The 19129-nt window shown below is 41.0% G+C and overlaps 1 protein-coding gene and 1 long non-coding RNA gene across 3 annotated transcripts in view; one reads left to right on the top strand and one right to left on the bottom strand.

The window, feature by feature from the left end:
- The window catches only part of LOC131104614 (uncharacterized), a 289804-nt gene extending 278753 nt beyond the window's left edge, over nt 1-11051 (bottom strand). The window contains exon 1 of the long non-coding RNA XR_009119806.1: nt 10534-11051. This is a non-coding gene — a long non-coding RNA (uncharacterized LOC131104614). The remainder of the gene's footprint in view (nt 1-10533) is intronic.
- The window catches only part of acvr2ab (activin A receptor type 2Ab), a 65453-nt gene continuing 56866 nt past the window's right edge, over nt 10543-19129 (top strand). The window contains exon 1 of one of the 2 annotated variants that reach the window (XM_058051972.1): nt 10543-11407. In XM_058051972.1, coding sequence (XP_057907955.1) covers nt 11353-11407 — 55 coding nt within the window. In that variant the 5' untranslated portion in view covers nt 10543-11352. The remainder of the gene's footprint in view (nt 11408-19129) is intronic. The other variant, XM_058051973.1, reaches the window with a different exon arrangement.

Raw genomic sequence — 19129 nt, 5'->3', positions numbered from 1 at the left:
GCCCAGACCCTAGCTCCAGTGGCCCCCAGGTAAATTGACTTTGAGACCCCTGCACTAAATTAATACAGAGCCACCATCCACCTAGTATGATTTTCAGGTTATGTACCAAATAAAGAAATATGTCTTAGCTTTATGAATTCCCACATGAAAAGAAAGAAAAAGGTGGGAGAAAGTTAGATGGCGCGTTCAAGGACATTATGGAAAACTATACAATTGGCTTTTTTATTTAAAATGTAACCGTATTGGAATGGTATGATTTTTACACCGCATACTGTACCGCTAACGGACGCTCCCCCCGTTGCCAGGTCTTGCATGTCTGGATGTAAAAACAGAACAGTCGTACATGATGTCAGGCACGCTACGGGATTAAAAAGCACACATGACACAAGTGCGAACTGTCAACAGTCGCTGATGTATTTGTTGCGTGTGACCTTGAAGGCCTCAAAGTGCTTTCTTCAACGCGTGTGTCCCCTTGGCGAAAAAAAACGACAGGACGGAAGCGCATCGGAATACACTTCTCTTATGGGGTTTTGCCGTACGGGGTTCGTGCGAGGACGGGATGAGAACGGTAATTAGGCGGCGATCCACTGGGCTTTGGTTACAGGTGCCGAGCCGCCCGCAAGGCATGAACAAAGCTGTCAATGGGAAAGATCGTTCATGCTGAAACAACAGAGCGGGGGCGGGCGGACGGGCGGGCGGCGTTCCGGCTCCAGAGCAAAAGGATGTTAAATGGCTCTGCGACAAACCCAAAGCTGCTTAGTGAATCCATTTTCAAAGCCTTTTGGAGCAAATGTAGACAGTAGGATACGAGTTCATTCGGGGATCCTTTGCCATTCAGCTTCTTCAATGCAAGAACACAGACATGGAATCGAACTCGGGTCTCCTAGCTGTGAGGCCTGCGCACTAACCACTCGCTCAACATGCAGCCACAAGTTTTTTTTTTCCTATTATGTCTACCATATTGGGTAACGTGACTGTAAAGGTTACTGTGGGGGTGCTATTTCATGTTTCGAGGTCTCTACTAATGTTAAAATGTATTTAGACCAAATACAGACCAAACTTTTTGTTTGTTGGCCCAAATACTGAAAAATGAAAGGTTGCGATTCATTCAGGCATTCGGGCGAGAGGCGGGGCCCCCGCCTTGATATGAAAGTTTAATGTTAGTGCGCCCCCCCCGCGCAAGTTTGATATGGATGCTGTATGGTATCATGTACCCAGAAAAAAATATTACATTTGATTCATGTTCATGTTAAAGGTTAAATAACTGTTAATAGTTATCCTCCCTATCTGTGTGGAAGTGGTAAGTTTTTGGGTATTTAAGTTGAAAGGAAATAACTTGGAAGGCTACCGTTTAGGTCGCTAGCGCTCTAGTTTGCGAGTTAGCATGTGTCTCAAGACCCTGCAGTTGCGCAATATGTTGTAAATAAAAAAAGTATAAATGTGACTATAGTCGTGTTTTGTCATGTCTACAGGGCTCTAATAATGCTTTGTTCATTCAAGTTCATTCGGGGATCCTCTGCCATTCAGCTTCTTCAATGGAAGAACACAGACATGGAATCGAACTCGGGTCTCCGAGCTGTGAGGCCTGCGCACTAACCACTCGCTCAACATGCAGCCACAAGTTTTTTTTTCCTATTATGTCTACCATATTGGGTAACATGACTGTAAAGGTTACTGTGGGGGTGCTATTTCATGTTTCGAGGTCTCTACTAATGTTAAAATGTATTTAGACCAAACCAGACCAAACTTTTTGTTTGTTGGCCCAAATACTGAAAAATGAAAGGTTGCGATTCATTCAGGCATTCGGGCGAGAGGTGGGGCCCCCGCCTTGATATGAAAATTTAATGTTTGATATGGATTCTGTATGCTATCATGTACCCAGAAAAAAATATTACATTTGATTCATGTTCATGTTAAAGGTTAAATAACTGTTAATAGTTATCCTCCCTATCCGTGTGGAAGTGGTAAGTTGTTGGCTATTTAAGTTGAAAGGAAATAACTTGGAGGCTACCGTTTAGGTCGCTAGCTCTCTAGTTTGCGAGTTAGCATGTGTCTCAAGACCCTGCAGTTGCGCAATATGTTGTAAATAAAAAGAGTATAAATGTGGCTATAGTCGTGTTTTGTCATGTCTACAGGGCTCTAATAATGCTTTGTTCATTAAGTTCATTCAGGGAAATTAGAATTTTTTTTTAATCATAATAACGTCAGATGAGGACGTTCTTTACATTGCGCTGGCCAATTAACACTGCCATATATATATATATATATATATATATATATATATATATATATATATATATATACAGTAAGTGTATTTACATGCTTTGTTGTAATGCAATGCACTTTGCCAGCTACCTGCTTTTGTTAAAAGCCCTTTGTCAATAAAGTTGACTTCCCTCGACACTCAATACTGAGTCCATTAAGCCTGAGGGCTGCTCTGTGCAAAGGGGCCACCGGTTCCAGTAAGGTATCTGCTGAGCTCTCATTAGCGAGCATCATGGTACGTAATTCTGGCACGTGTAATGCCATTAGAGGGGATTTGGCATCTGATAGTTGAGTAATGGGATGAACTGGACAGTAAATCTCCAGAAGCGGAGTTCCGAGTCTTCCACGCTTGAACACTTTGCAGTCCCGCATTGTCGCCTTGTCAAGGGCGTAGCTTTGGGTCTACCGTCGGGGGGGTCAATTCTTTGCCTATTTATTTATTTATTGAATCATTGACTTTTTTTTTTTTAAAGGAGTCTAATTTGACATACATGTATTAGAAATACACTGTGATACCTTTACTGTTATTTACATAGCGGCTGTGTACTGAACTATTTATGCCGCAGTGACATTCATTCATTTTCTACCACTTATCCCCACAAAGGTTGTGGGGGGTGCTGGAGCCTATCCCAGCTGTCTTCGGGCGAGAGGTGAGGTACATCTATCGTCCATCCATCCATCATCTATCCATACATCCATACATCCATTTTCTCTACCGCTTATCCTCACTAGGGTGGGGGTGCTGGAGCCTATCCCAGCTGTCTTTGGGCGAGAGGCGAGGTACATCCATCATCCATCCATTATCTATCCATACATCCAATCATCCATCCATACATCCATTTTCTCTACCACTTATCCTCACTAGGTTGGGGTGCTGGAGCCTATCCCAGCTGTCTTTGGCGAGAGGCGGGGTACATCCATCATCCATCCATCCATCTATCCATCCATCATCTATCCATACATCCATCCATCCATCCATTTTCTCTACCGCTTATCCTCACTCGGGTGAGGGTGCTGGAGCCTATCCCAGCTGTCTTTGGGCGAGAGGCGGGGTACATCCATCATCTATCCATACATCCAACCATCCATCCATCCATTTTCTCTACCGCTTATCCTCACTAGGGTGGGGGTGCTGGAGCCTATCCCAGCTGTCTTCGGGCGAAAGGCGAGGTACATCCATCATCCATCCATCCATCATCTATCCATACATCCATCCATCCATCCATTTTCTCTACTGCTTATCCTTTGTAGGGTGAGGTGCTGGAGCCTATCCCAGCTGTCTTTGGGCGAGAGGCGGGGTACATTCATCACCCATCCATCATCTATCCATACATCCAACCATCCATCCATCCATCCATCCATTTTCTCTACCGCTTATCCTCACTAGGGTGGGGGTGCTGGAGCCTATCCCAGCTGTCTTTGGGCGAAAGGCGGGGTACATCCATCATCCATCCATCCATCATCTATCCATAAATCCATCCATCCATTTTCTCTACCGCTTATCCTCACTAAGGTGAAGGTGCTGGAGCCTATCCCAGTTGTCTTTGGGCGAGAGGCGGGGTTCATCCATCATCCATCCAACATCTATCCATACATCCAACCATTCATCAATCTATCCATTTTCTCTACCACTTATTCTCACTCGGGTGGGGGTGCTGGAGCCTATCCCAGCTGTCTTTGGGCGAGAGGCGGGGTACATTCATCACCCATCCATCATCTATCCATACATCCAACCATCCATCCATCCATCCATTTTCTCTACCGCTTATCCTCACTAGGGTGGGGGTGCTGGAGCCTATCCCAGCTGTCTTTGGGCGAAAGGCGGGGTACATCCATCATCCATCCATCATCTATCCATACAGCCAACCATCCATCCAACCATCCATTTTGTCTACCGCTTATCCTCACTCGGGTGGGGGTGCTGGAGCCTATCCCAGCTGTCTTTGGGCGAGAGGCGGGGTACATCCATCATCCATCCATCCATCTATCCATCCATCATCTATCCATACATCCATCCATCCATCCATTTTCTCTACCGCTTATCCTCACTCAGGTGAGGGTGCTGGAGCCTATCCCAGCTGTCTTTGGGCGAGAAGTGGGGTACATCCATCATCCATCCATCATCTATCCATACATCCAACCATGCATCCATTTTCTCTACTGCTTATCCTCAGTAGGGTGGGGGTGCTGGAGCCTATCCCAGCTGTCTTTGGGCGAGAGGCGGGGTACATCCATCATCCATCCATTATCTATCCATACATCCAACCATCCATCCATACATCCAATTTCTCTACCACTTATCCTCACTAGGTTGGTGTGCTGGTGCCTATCCCAGCTGTCTTCGGGCGAGAGGCGGGGTACATCCATCATCCATCCATTATCTATCCATAAATCCAACCATCCATCCATACATCAATTTTCTCTACCACTTATCCTCACTAGGTTGGGGTGCTGGAGCCTATCCCAGCTGTCTTCGGGCGAGAGGCGGGGTACATCCATCATCCATCCATCATCTATCCAGACACCCAACCAGCCATCCATCCATCCATTTTCACTACCGCTTATTCTCACTAGGATGGGGGTGCTGGAGCCTATCCCAGCTGTCTTTGGGCGAGTGGCGGGGTACATCCATCATCCATCCATCCATCCATCATCTAGCCATACATCCATCCATCCATTTTCTCTACCACTTATCCTCACTAGGGTGGGGGTGCTGGAGCCTATCCCAGCTGTCTTTGGGCGAGAAGTGGGGTACATCCATCATCTATCCATACATCCAACCATCCATCCATCCATTTTCTCTACCGCTTATCCTCACTAGGGCGTGGGGGCTGGAGCCTATCCCAGCTGTCTTTGGGCGAGAGGCAAGGTACATCTATCGTCCATCCATCCATCATCTATCCATACATCCATACATCCATTTTCTCTACCGCTTATCCTCACTAGGGTGGGGATGCTGGAGCCTATCCCAGCTGTCTTTGGGCAAGAGGCGGGGTACATCCATCATCCATCCATCCATCATCTATCCATACATCCAACCATCCATCCATCCAATTTCTCTACCGCTTATCCTCACTAGGGTGGGGGTGCTGGAGCCTATCCCAGCTGTCTTCGGGCGAGAGGCGAGGTAAATCCATCATCCATCCATCATCTATCCATACATCCATCCATCCATCCATTTTCTCTACTGCTTATCCTTTGTAGGGTGAGGCGCTGGAGCCTATCCCAGCTGTCTTTGGGCGAGAGGCGGGGTACATTCATCACCCATCCATCATCTATCCATACATCCAACCATCCATCCATCCATCCATCCATTTTCTCTACCGCTTATCCTCACTAGGGTGGGGGTGCTGGAGCCTATCCCAGCTGTCTTTGGGCGAAAGGCGGGGTACATCCATCATCCATCATCCATCCATCCATCCATCATCTATCCATACATCCATCCATCCATTTTCTCTACCGCTTATCCTCACTAAAGTGAAGGTGCTGGAGCCTATCCCAGCTGTCTTTGGGCGAGAGGCGGGGTACATCCATCATCCATCCATAATCTATCCAGACACCCAAACATCCATCCATCTATCCATTTTCACTACCGCTTATTCTCACTAAGGTGAAGGTGCTGGAGCCTATCCCAGTTGTCTTTGGGCGAGAGGCGGGGTTCATCCATCATCCATCCATTATCTATCCAGACACCCAAACATCCATCCATCCATCCATTTTCACTACCGCTTATTCTCACTAAGGTGAAGGTGCTGGAGCCTATCCCAGTTGTCTTTGGGCGAGAGGCGGGGTTCATCCATCATCCATCCAACATCTATCCATACATCCAACCATCCATCAATCTATCCATTTTCTCTACCACTTATTCTCACTCGGGTGGGGGTGCTGGAGCCTATCCCAGCTGTCTTTGGGCGAGAGGCGGGGTACATCCATCACCCATCCATCATCTATCCATACATCCAACCATCCATCCATCCATTTTCTCTACCGCTTATCCTCACTAGGGTGGGGGTGCTGGAGCCTATCCCAGCTGTCTTTGGGCGAAAGGCGGGGTACATCCATCATCCATCCATCATCTATCCATCCATCCAATCATCCATCCATCCATCCATTTTCTCTACCGCTTACGTATCCTCACTAGGTTGGGGTGCTGGAGCCTATCCCAGCTGTCTTTGGGCGAGAGGCGGGGTACATCCATCATCCATCCATCATCTATCCATACATCCATCCATTTTCTCTACCGCTTATCCTCACTAGGGTGGGGGTGCTGGAGCCTATCCTGTCTTCAGGCGAGAGGCGGGGTACACCCCGAACTGGTGGCCAGCCAATCACAGGGCACATATAGACAAACAACCATTCACACTCACATTCATGCCTATGGACAATTTGGAGTCGCTAATTAACCTAGCATGTTTTTGGAATGTGGGAGGAAACCAGAGTACCCGGAGAAAACCCACACATGCACGGGGAGAACATGCAAACTCCACACAGAGATGGCCGAGAGTGGAATTGAACCCTGGTGTCCTAGCTGTGAGGTCTGCGCGCTAACCACTCGAACACCGTGCAGCCTGCCGCAATGACACGGTACTTAATTCCTATTCCTATTCAAATATGAGTGAATTAGAAGTGATGTCAAAGCAGAATTTAAGCAAATATATTGAGTTATGGAGCCGCACGGTGGTTGAGTGGTTAGCCTGTTAGCCACCATGCACTCAGGTGGTATGTTATATCAATTTGACAGTCAAAAAGGAAGAAAAATCTGTCATCCGAACGTTACTGAGACCGTTTGTCTGTTCATAAAGGGTGTCATGTTATCAAGAAAAGCATAGGCCATTTTGTTCAAGGTTCATCCTGAATTCCTTGATTGGGTAAGTGTGTCTGATGCAAGACAAAGGAATGTTCTGTCATCTTATCAGGCAGTGATTTATTACAGCTTCGGTCACCATAATGTTTCCTTCTTTTGTGTGTTTGAACACCTGCCGATGCCTGTGTCATTATCTCGATACCTTATCACGAGGCTTTCCAAATGGTTTTAACCTGGGACTCACATTTTAAATGATCATTAAGTCGGGACTAGGGACTAACTGATATGGATTTTTTCCTGATCATATGACATATCGATTGATTTAATTTAACATGGAAAACAGCATTCATTCATTCATTCATTTTCTACCGCTTTTTCCTCACAAGGGTCGCGGGGGTGCTGGAGCCCAGCTGTCTTCAGGCGTAAGGCGGGGTACACCCTGGACTGGTCGCCAGCCAATCACAGGGCACATATAGACAAACAACCATTCACACTCACATTCATACCTATGGACAATTTGGAGTCGCTAATTAACCTACCATGTTTTTGGAATGTGGGAGGAAACCGGAGTACCCGGAGAAAACCCACGCATGCACGGGGAGAACATGCAAACTCCACACAGAGATGCCCGAGGGTGGGATTGAACCCTTGTCTCCTAGCTGTGAGGTCTGCGCGCTAACCCCTAGACCACCGTGCCGCGGAAAACACCATATTAACCACATTTTATTAGTGGAAGTAATTATTTTCTAATGGCAAAATCATTTCGAATTGGAGATTCCCAATCTCCTGGGAATTGGACATTCCCAATCTCCTGATTGGGAATGAAATATTGCCATGGGTCTTGTTAACGAGTGAAGGAAGGATGGAACGCAAGATCGACAAAGGGATTGGTGCGCCACATGCAGTGATGCAGACTCCGCATCAGCCCTTTGTAGTGATAAGGGGTTCTAATTTTGTGGCGCAGCGCAAGGGTGCGCAGGCCCCGCAATTGTAATTTGGTCCATTGAACCACTGGTAGTGGTAGGGTAGGGGAGGAGTCCACATTTTCAGCTTGGGGTTGTGAGAATTTCGTGAAAAAACAGCCAGCCAATCTATTCAAGGCGCAGGCGAAGCGCAGCCAGCGTAATGGTAAATTGGATGGCAGGCGCACAGTGCAGACATGTCAGCAAGACCGCACAGGCAGACTTTTTATAGTGTTGCGTACATTTCAGTGGAAAAAAACAATGACAGCAATGTAAGGGTCTGAACCCGCATGTTTTTTGTATTAATTAATTAATTAATTAAAAATTAATCGGCTGCATGGCAGTCGAGTGGTTAGCGCATGTGAGTGGTTGTTTGTCTATATGTGCCCTGTGATTGGTTGGCGACCAGTCCAGGGTGTGATGCATGCACGGGGAGAACATGCAAACTCCACACAGAGGGTGGAATCGAACTCGGGTCTCCTAGCTGTGTGACCTCCGTGCTAACCACTCTAACATTGTGCAGCCCAACTAATAATTAACAACAACTAAAAACAATAATTAATATAAAGTTTTCATCCTCGTCAACATTCATTCATTTTCTACCACTTTTCCTCACGGGGGTGCTGGAGCCTATCCCAGTTGTCTTCGGGCGAGAGGCGGGGTACACCCTGGACTGGTCGCCAGCCAATCACAGGGCACATATAGACAAACAACCATTCACACTCACATTCATACCTATGGACAATTTGGAGTCGCTAATTAACCTAGCATGTTTTTGGAATGTGGGAGGAAACCGGAGTACCCGGAGAAAACCCACGCATGCACGGGGAGAACATGCAAACTCCACACAGAGATGGCCGAGGTTGGAATTGAACCCTGGTCTCCTAGCTTGTGAGGTCTGCGCGCTAACCACTCGAACACCGTGCAGCCCTTCTCGTCAACATAAATGTTCAATTTCATTTTCGGGGACAAAATCAGATACTGATACTGAGGGGTCTCAAACACGCGGCCCGCGGGCCAAATGTGGCCCGCAGGACACTAGTTTGAGGCCCCCGCCTTGATATGAAAGTTTAATGTTAGTGCGGCCCACGCAAGTTGGATATGTTCATGTTAAATGTTAAATAACTGTTAATAGTTATCCTCCCTATCCGTGTGGAAGTGGTAAGTTTTTGGCTATTTAAGTTTAAAGGAAGTAACTTGAAGGCTACCGTTTAGGTCGCTAGCTCTCTAGTTTGCGAGTTAGCATGTGTCTCAAGACCCTGCAGTTGCGCAATATGTTGTAAATAAAAAGAGTATAAATGTGACTATAGTCGTGTTTTGTCATGTCTACAGGGCTCTAATGATGCTTTGTTCATTTTAATCTGAAAAAAATAATTTGTCTACCCACCAACTATGGGTGGAATTGAACCCTGGTCTCCTAGCTGTGAGGTCTGCACGCTAACCACTCGAACGCCGTGCAGCCACAGACCACAATATCATATATTTCACTTATTACTGTGAAATGGGTATGTAACAATGTCCAAATTACTTAAATATCAGTTGTATACTTGTACCCGACCCACCATGTGGCCCCATTTTTAACATAAATCTCACTTTCGTGTTTTACTAAAGATGAAAGCTAACACCTCGATATAGAACAGGTGACTCAGCTTCCAGCTTGGCAGAAAAATCCCCTGGGACCTTTGACCTCCAAATCGTTTAGCAGCGCTTATGGTTTGAGATCTGCTCCAGGCTATTAGAGAGATTAGTGTCACACAGATTTGGGGCGGGGCCAAACCTATATCTAGACTTCATGGCATTCTCAGCATTTATGACAGAGCGAGCAACCTGTGCTGATACCTAAGACACCATTAGTGGCGCATTATGCAGTTTGAGGCTATATGTAGATTTAATATGTGTTCACCCCAACGTGTGGCGTGACAGGCGTTATGGCATTTATTAAAAATAGATGTTGGACTTCAGACAACACTGAACATTACTTTAAATAGCATTGCGGGGGGGCGTTTGAATCACAATACTGTAGTAAACAATGCTGACCTCAACATTATACCTGCACAGATTTCTTGTTACTATGCACAAAAAGACAAAACGAAAGATATATATTCAACATGGACTTATTTTGATGAATTACGACAGAAATCTCCTTCGACATTTTGGATAATTATCACCCCGTGACTTTAAAAAATGCATTAAATCATTGCCGCCCATCTAAGAAAATGCTACGAACAAAACGAGCGCCCTTCTCCAACAAAAACAAGCCCTACCTCGTAAAACGGCTGTATCAAGCTCTCGTAAATGAACAAACTTTGTACCGGATACTAAAATATCAGATTAGTTGTTACAATATAACAATCATGAGCAAAAATAACTACGCAACATGTGAAAAAACATTTACTAAGGAGCTATGAAATGCGTGTGTGATTATTGGAATATTTGAACACGAATATTTAACGCTAAAATAGCGTATTATTTTGAAAGACTTTACCGGATGTACAATCATACCTGTCTTGTTGCGGCTCAAATCGCCATCTTGAAATTGTCCCGACCAAAAGCGGCGAGGCGGCGGACTGGGGGAAAAGCACAGCCTTCCAAACGCAGGAGCCAGATTAGTTCTGATGATTAATATGGTTTCCTGTGTTTGCACCCGTCAAATGATAGCGTCTTTTGGTTTCCTTTGGGGTTTTTTTCCCGTTGGGGGCGTGTGTTGGAGGGGTCTGCCTAAGCTGAGAGTCGGTCGCTGTTTGCCTTCTGGAGCGGACTAATCTTCGACTGTGGCCTGGCCGCTTCGTCGGACAATCGGACGGAATTTATCGTCGTCCGTTGCTGTTTTATTATTAATCGACGCTGCCAAACACATTCCCGTTGTGCTCCAGTGTTGGAAAAGATCGCCGATTTTGACGTTTTAATGCAATGCTACGGAGCTCACAGAGGACAAGTTCGGTAGCAGGACGGAGTGCGCTCGATTTGTTGGATGGATATTCCCTATGTCCTGCTGTGCCACGGCAAATCACTCTTTGGAGATCATTCCACGCTGCAACACGCTAAATGTTTGCTGGAGCTGGCGTGAATTCCAAAAAAGTCACCCTCCATTGCTTTTTTCTGTAAACGTGGAAATACCAACAAACCACCCGCCCCCCATTCTCTGTCGGGGCAGCAACGCGAGTTCACCCGGGATATACTGGATTTATCTCCATGTTGTTGTAATGATGCCCTTTTTACAGAAACGCTCCCTGGTTCAGTAATCTGACTGTACCGCTTTCAGGATTTTTTTTTTCGTTTTTATACTCTTTATTTTATCCGAGGATCGAATTCGAATGGAAAATGGGAGACGCCACCAAACTGGCCCTCGCCGTTTTCCTCATCTCCTGTTCTTCAGGTAGGTCATTTTAGTTACTAATTGCAGGCGCTGCTCGTTATATGTGCAGAATGCAGTGCAGTGCAAACCCTTGGGGGGGGCTTTGAGGGGGGGAGGCGGCCCAATCCCAACCTGTTTACACTGCTCACATGGAGTCGTAGAAATCAGAATTAATTTAGGTGTTTTATATTTTTTTGCATTACCCCCATTAGGCTGCAGCAGTAGTGTGATTAACAGGGGAGAAAAAAAGATGGATGACTGTAACTACTAATATTATATATCACAGCATATCATCATCTGTAGATGGACTTGCTGTAGATATAAATAAAAAAAATAAATAATAAATTTAAATAAATAAAATAAATTTAAATAAATAAAATAAAAAAAATGAGTGAGGTGTCAGTCAAAAGTTGACAATTGCATGAAGTGGCTAGTGCGTCCATGCTAACCGAATGCACCATCAAAGTATGTGATGAACGTTTACGGTCCCACTGCATGCTACTAGTGTTGTCGACCTTTCTGTGATCTGTGATATTATTGTTTGTTTTTTTGCGTTCTTTCTTCTGGCAATTCTATAAAAAAAACAGCATACAGTACTTGTAGCATTTTTTAATGTGCAAAATAAGCCCATCATATCACCAAGCATGCTAAAGTACTGGAAAACATACAGATACAATCACATGTGAAATGTTTTTATTTTGAGACGTGTACCAAAAAAATGACTTTTTTGAACAGCTTTTTGCTTTATGTGATCAATAATAACTAAATAAATAGTGCAAAGCCTTTCAAATAATGACATATTTCTTCAAAAGTGGAAAATATGTGTCCAAGTAGCGTTAAGTAAATAGCACAATTTGCCACATGGGTGCAATGAAAATTCTGTCAGCCTGGAAAAGTACACTATCCCATCCTAAAAACGCAGTCGGCATTTCAGCCTGAGCATAGCATGTTTTCCAAACTGCTGGTAGGTAACAATCTGGTAACGCAATATTTTTTTGTAAAAAATAAAATAAAATAAAATAACACAAACAATGTAAATAAATCAATGCAAGTCATCATTTGCTCAATCTGTTGTTCAAGACTTTAATGTTTATTATTCACATTACTACTAAACTAACTCAATGGTAAGACGCCCATATCTATAACAGAAGTTATCCAATCACTTAGCAGCAAGTTATGTCTAAAAAAAAGTCAGCTGTTTTGATGCTGATGGTTTTCATGCCGAACTTCATAACAGAAATGTATGTTTTTCCTCACTTCTACTTTTTTAACTATTATTTCATGATGAAGTGGAAAAAGTGCCCATTGCTGAAAACTTTAATATGTCGCCTTTACTTCGGCTGTGTTGTTTTTTGCGTAATTATTTTCAGTTCTTGTATATACGTGATGTTTGATAGCAAATGCTAACTGGATGTAATACATGTGACTCTAATGCAGTGATTTCCAACCAGAGGTCATCGGTTGTGGCGTGGGAAATTCACTAACTTGTGAAAATGATGATATGTTTACTACAAATAATGAATCCTTCATGTATTATGTGAGTGATTTATAGTGACAGGCAATTAAATGCTGCTCCACTACATGGTACTTAATTCACCTCATTGTTATTTTGGTATATTTACCTTTTATGACCTTTTTATTTGGTGGTGTGTGGTGAGTTTTTTTTTATGTAAAATATGTGCCTTGGCATAATATACAGTAGGTTGGTCTAAGGAATACTACTGTTTTGACATATTACGCCTAGTTAGCACACAAGATATGCATGTTTATAGTAAGAGATGGATCATGTCAACTTGTAACTTAGATGCTGAATATAAAAGTGCATGCACCCCTGATATTCTTTTTTTTATTATTTCTCAAAATATTAAGACTTGTGCTACTAAAATGACATTTTATTTTTATTAATCAATTTTTTCTTAACATTTTTACTTTATTTCTCATAAAATGATATATTCTTTCCATTTTCGCTTTTGCTTATTTCTCAAACTCCTTCAACTTTCTTGTAAATTTTAATTCCAATATTTTGACTTTATTCTCATCATATTGTAAGTTTTTTCTGTAATGTAATTTTCCAAAAATTACAACTTTATTTGTTATTCTGTTTGTTTCTTATAATATTAGGTCATTTTTCTTTACTATTTCAACTTTAAGATACTAAAGTGGCGTTATTTTTTACCTGCATAAAATGACAACGATATACCTTTTCTTGCTAGAAATATTGTGACTTAGTTCTTGTAAAAATACTGCAGCATTTCAATGTTAAAAAAAATTGTTTTCTTTTGTGACCACCCAATAAAAAACAGGTGTGGTTCTAAAATGTCTCATGGGCCACACTTTGGACACCCCTGCCCTAGATGGCCCTAAACCAGGGGTCTCAAACTCAATTTACCTGGGGGCCACTGGAGCTAGGGTCTGGGCCAGGCTGGCCTGCATCAGGTTTTCCCAAAAAAAAAAAAAACCCACATTTATTAAAAACAGAAAAATATACAAACTTTTTCAGTGCTTTGGTTTCGATTTTCTACAATAAAAGCTCTGATAAAACATTCCACTGTTCTCAAATATCTTAATTTTTATTTTTCTGCACAAAATAAGATGAAAAATAAATAAACAAATCAAGAATAAAGAAAATCAATCAGTAATAAATAAATATAATAATAATAATAAAACGGCAAATAATAAAAACTTAAGAAACCACATATAGTTGGTGTGTAGACAAATGATTTTTTTCATATTAAAATGAACAAAGCATTATTAGAGCCCTGTAGACATGACAAAACACGACTATAGTCACATTTATACTCTTTTTATTTACAACATATTGCGCAACTGCAGGGTCTTGAGACACATGCTAACTCGCAAACTAGAGAGCTAGCGACCTAAACGGTAGCCTTCAAGTTATTTCCTTTCAACTTAAATAGCCAAAAACTTTACCACTTCCACACGGATAGGGAGGATAACTATTAACAGTTATTTAACCTTTAACATGAACATTAATCAAATGTAATAATTTTTTCTGGGTACATGATACCATACAGCATCCATATCAAACTTGCGCGGGGGCGCACTAACATTAAACTTTCATATCAAGGCGGTGGCCTCAAACTAGTTGACAACAAATATCCCTCTACCTGTAAGCAGGAAGTTATCAGGTCTAGAAGTAGGGCTCTATGAAATATTGTTTTATTTTTTATTTTTACACTTATTTTACCAGCATAGACTGTGTACGTTTGGAAAAATTTTAAAAAATTTTGAAAAATTGAAAAAAAAAAACCTTAAACTGTATTACGGAAAGCATGAAGTGAACAAATGTAACGGAAAATGTAATTTTTCAAAGTAAACTAAACCCATCACACACCAACTTAACACTCAAAAGGTGTACTAAGAAATATACAAACAAGTATTACTCATATCACTCATATCACCTCGTACTTTGTTTACGAGGTACATTATTAAAAAATAAATAAATAATAGCATATTGCGGTACAGTCTGCGAGGACCACGCAGTTCTTAATTTGACATGAGCTATGAAAAACCCCATTGGAGATTGGAGGAGGTCAGTACTCAAAATAACATTTTTTTCAAAGTAAACTAAACTCACCACACACCAACTTAACACTCAAAAGGTGTACTAAGAAATATACAAACAAGTACTACTCATATCACTCATATCACCTCGTACTTCATTACGAGGTACATCATTAAAAAAAAACTTAAACTGTATTATGGAAAGCAGGAAGTGAACAAATGTAACAATTACTGATTGTAAAAGTACCAGATGGAGGGGTAGGATTTAATAAGCTTTGCTTCTTCCTACTCCTTTTGGACATGTGGAACTGGGAACTGATTATGGGATGCACTCAATTGTAATCTGATGCATTTTCTATTGAAATAAAACCATTACTATTATTTTGAAGGCGGGAAGTGTGTTGTGTTGAGAATATCTGACGGCTAATACAAGCTAGGAGTAAGAATAAATGTGCCACTCAGACCTCGCAGGGTCCTAAAACGCTCATTTGCATTAACAAACAAGTGCAACACAACACAGTGTAAACACGCTAACGCAAACAAAGCCAACCTTGCTAGCTCCTGTTCACGCTCGAAAGAGGAGTTTTGAACGTTTTTTTCCTACCTGGGAAATACTTTGCCACGCAAACATTCCTTCTCCTCGCGAAGACCGCAAAAGGAAAAGCTGTTTTTCTCCCTTTTTTTAGTTGGGAGCTGATATTTTCCTGAAACTTACTTATGTTCTATTGGTATAAAAAAAATTTTTCTCTGATGAACGACGGGAGTCTAACTTTTTTTTTGCTAGGTTCCATTTTTTAATAGCCATAGAAGACAATATTCTGTGCCTCGAAAGATCAGTCAAAAACGTCTAAAATGGTCTCTACTGATGGGATTGAATGAGTTCACAGATATTTTATTAACTTTCGCAAAGCACACATTCTGTGCTGCTAACATTAAGTGTAAAAGTAGACTGTGTGATAACACAAAAAACACACAAAAAACACAAAAACTGTTGCCTGGCAAGGCTTTTCTTTATTTATTTCTTTGGTGTTCACCGTGGAAAAACATTGATTTGGCTGTGTTGTCTTTTTAAAAGGAAATGTGATGTTTTTTTTTCTTTGCATGACTGCTGCATTCAAACGAATGCATTGGGACTTGGGTAGTAACCAAGTCGAGTTGTTCCATTAACGTTATGTTTTTCTCAAACTGTTAATTGGTAAATTTTTGCCATGTTGTCTTGTAAATTATTGTTAGGGATGGTATTTAAAAAAAACTTTGACTGTAAGAAAAGGTGTGAACAAATCAATCTCATATTTTCGTTTGCGCTACGAGCCCCCCCCCCCCCCCCCCCCCCCCCCCCCCCCGGATGCTCGCTTCTCTCCAGTTTTGTGCATTGCAGCAGTCTCAAGCAGACATCGATCCTGCTGCTAACCGGGTAAGGTTACATCAGCGTGCCGAGGATCCTGTGACCCCGGCGCGTCCAGGAAGTCTGTGTTCTGTCACATGACCTGGTAGAATATGGTAATGATAACGGTAGGCAAAAGGAAGAAGCCATTGTTAGTTTTTCCCCAAACATGCTGCAACATCACAGCGTCCCAAAATGGTGCCATTAAAATGCACGTATGTCCTGGATGGCACGGCACATGGTTGCGGTGGGGTATTGTGCAACGATTATGCTGTCCAATCAGCATCTCTGGTCAAAAGTGACCATGCTAATCCATTAGTTTATTCTCCGCCTCACAATGTTTTGATACCGAAGACAAGAAAAGTGTTAGTGGAGTGAATGCGACCTGCAGATGTTGTGTTTGTGTGCTTGGGGAAAGTTGGTCTAGACCAGGGGTGGGCAAACTACGGCCCGGGGGCCACATCCGGCCCGCCAAGGGTTTGAATACGGCCCGCCCAATCTTTCCAAAGTATTTCATTTAAACTCAACATACAACCTGGCATCATGGCCTGAGCCAACCTTTTGATGGTTTTATCAATTTCGTTGTTTGACATGGTCTGTTGTTTACAAAGTGCTCCTGAAAAAAGGGACACAAGCACATAATAATAATAATAATAATTATAATTATAATAATAATAATAATTATTATTATTATTGTTATTGTTATTGTTATTGTTATTGTTATTGTTATTATAATTATAATTATTGTTATTGTTATTGTTATTGTTATTATTATTATTATTATTATTATAATAATTATAATAATAATAATAATAATATTATTATTATTATAATAATAGGCACATAATAATAATTATAATAATAATTATTATTATTATAATAATAATAATAATTATTATTATTGTTATTATTATTATAATAATTATTATTAGATTATTATAATTATTATTAGAACTATTATGATTATTATAATTATTATAATAGTTATTATTAGATTATTATAATTATTATTAGAACTATTATGATTATTATAATTATTATATTAATGCTAATTATTATATTAATTATATACAATATTATTGTTATATTTGCATATTTTACATAATAATAATATAATAATTATTATTTTAATTTTATTTTAATTATTATAATATTTTATTATTTTTCAAATATTTAAATATAAATATAAAATAATAATAGCAGATTGCATGACAATTTTACAGATACAATAATACCAGGTGGACTGTTGCGTGTAAAATATATAGTCTGCCCCCCCCGCGTAAATTTTGTCATATCAATGCGGCCTGTGAGTCAAAAAGTTTGCCCACCCCTGGTCTAGACATACTGGCTGCCGTGAACGAGAGGCCCTACCTTGATCCCTGATTGAAAACCGCAAGCTGTACATTCATCATGCTCTTGTTTCAGGCTCTCTCCAGGGTCCTCTCCTGCTTCCTACTACTCCTTCCTTCCCCTTTGTCTCTCACAGAGGGCAAATCGGCAAATATGTTTGTGGCTGTGTACCTGTCCACGGTAGCATTGGCCGCTAACTGTGTCCTGTGTCCTTTGCAAAGTAGCATTTGGCTTGAAAGAATGGCATAAACGTATTTCGATAAAGGATGCTACTCAGCAAAACAAGGAAGAATGACCACTGCTTTAAAGTCGCCACAGAACCGAGTTCGTCATATCTTGTTTACATTATGTCTTTAGACATTATTCCACCATAGCAACCAGACTACATATGTTTTTATGTTTGGCGGCGAACATTTATCCACAGTCAAAAACTCTTTACACTCATTTAGAAGCTGATTTAAAACGATAAATGAAGAATAAGCAACTCCACCCTAATTTATACTTATTATTCTGTAGGATGAAGAGTCGGCACTGACCCGTTTTACATTTTAATGCATAAAAAGAATCACATAATATTTGTTTATTGCATCAAGGCTTTTTGACTTTGTCAGGAAACTCAACAAAATAAAAGCAAAAAATTTTTTTTTTACTACATTTTAAAATGGTCTGGTTGAAATTATGACCACTGTATTGTTATAATAATAATAATATAATTATAATATATATATATATATATAATTATATAATAATATAATTATAATAATAATATGACTATAAAGCAATATTTTGAGCCACAACTGAAATCATAAGTGTACAATTAGCCAACACAATGACAACCAGCTCCTCATCTCATCATGTAAGCTTCAGGGGATTCTCATTTTGACCGCTTTTCCAGTATACATGTGACGTGAATTCACTCATTTGATTGGCTGATTTCATATTTACAATTTGGATCATGGAAAGAATGGCAAGAAGTACAGTGAACCAAGATCGGGACCTGTTCTGCTTTTTGATTGCAGTTGATACTAAAGTTCTGTTGCTGAAAACAATAACTTTTTCTACCTTTTCTTGACATTACTACAAAAAAAGGCCTACATGCTCACACCAAAAGTATTAAAAACCAACATTTTCATGGATGAGGAAGCTTAATAAGGTAACTCTAAAATCACAAATACTTCAACTTGCTGATATAGTTAATCTTCAAACAGCTAAAATAATGCATAAGGCTAAAAACAACCAATTAGCTAAAAATGTCATCCAATACTTCTCTACAAGAGAGGAGAAATATGATCTCAGGGAAGAACTACATTTGAAACACTTATATGCTAGGACTATGTTAGCATTAGCATAGCATTTCAGTATGTGGAATCAAACTATGGAATGGATTCAGTCATGATGTGCTATATATATATCACTATATTGACACTTACTATGGTACCCATTATGGCATTGGATGCTCATATCACCTCATATCACCCTACTTC

The sequence above is a fragment of the Doryrhamphus excisus genome, chromosome 16, assembly GCF_030265055.1.
Source record: "Doryrhamphus excisus isolate RoL2022-K1 chromosome 16, RoL_Dexc_1.0, whole genome shotgun sequence".
NCBI lineage: Eukaryota > Metazoa > Chordata > Actinopteri > Syngnathiformes > Syngnathidae > Doryrhamphus > Doryrhamphus excisus.
This window is presented reverse-complemented; position numbering and strand designations above follow the sequence as displayed.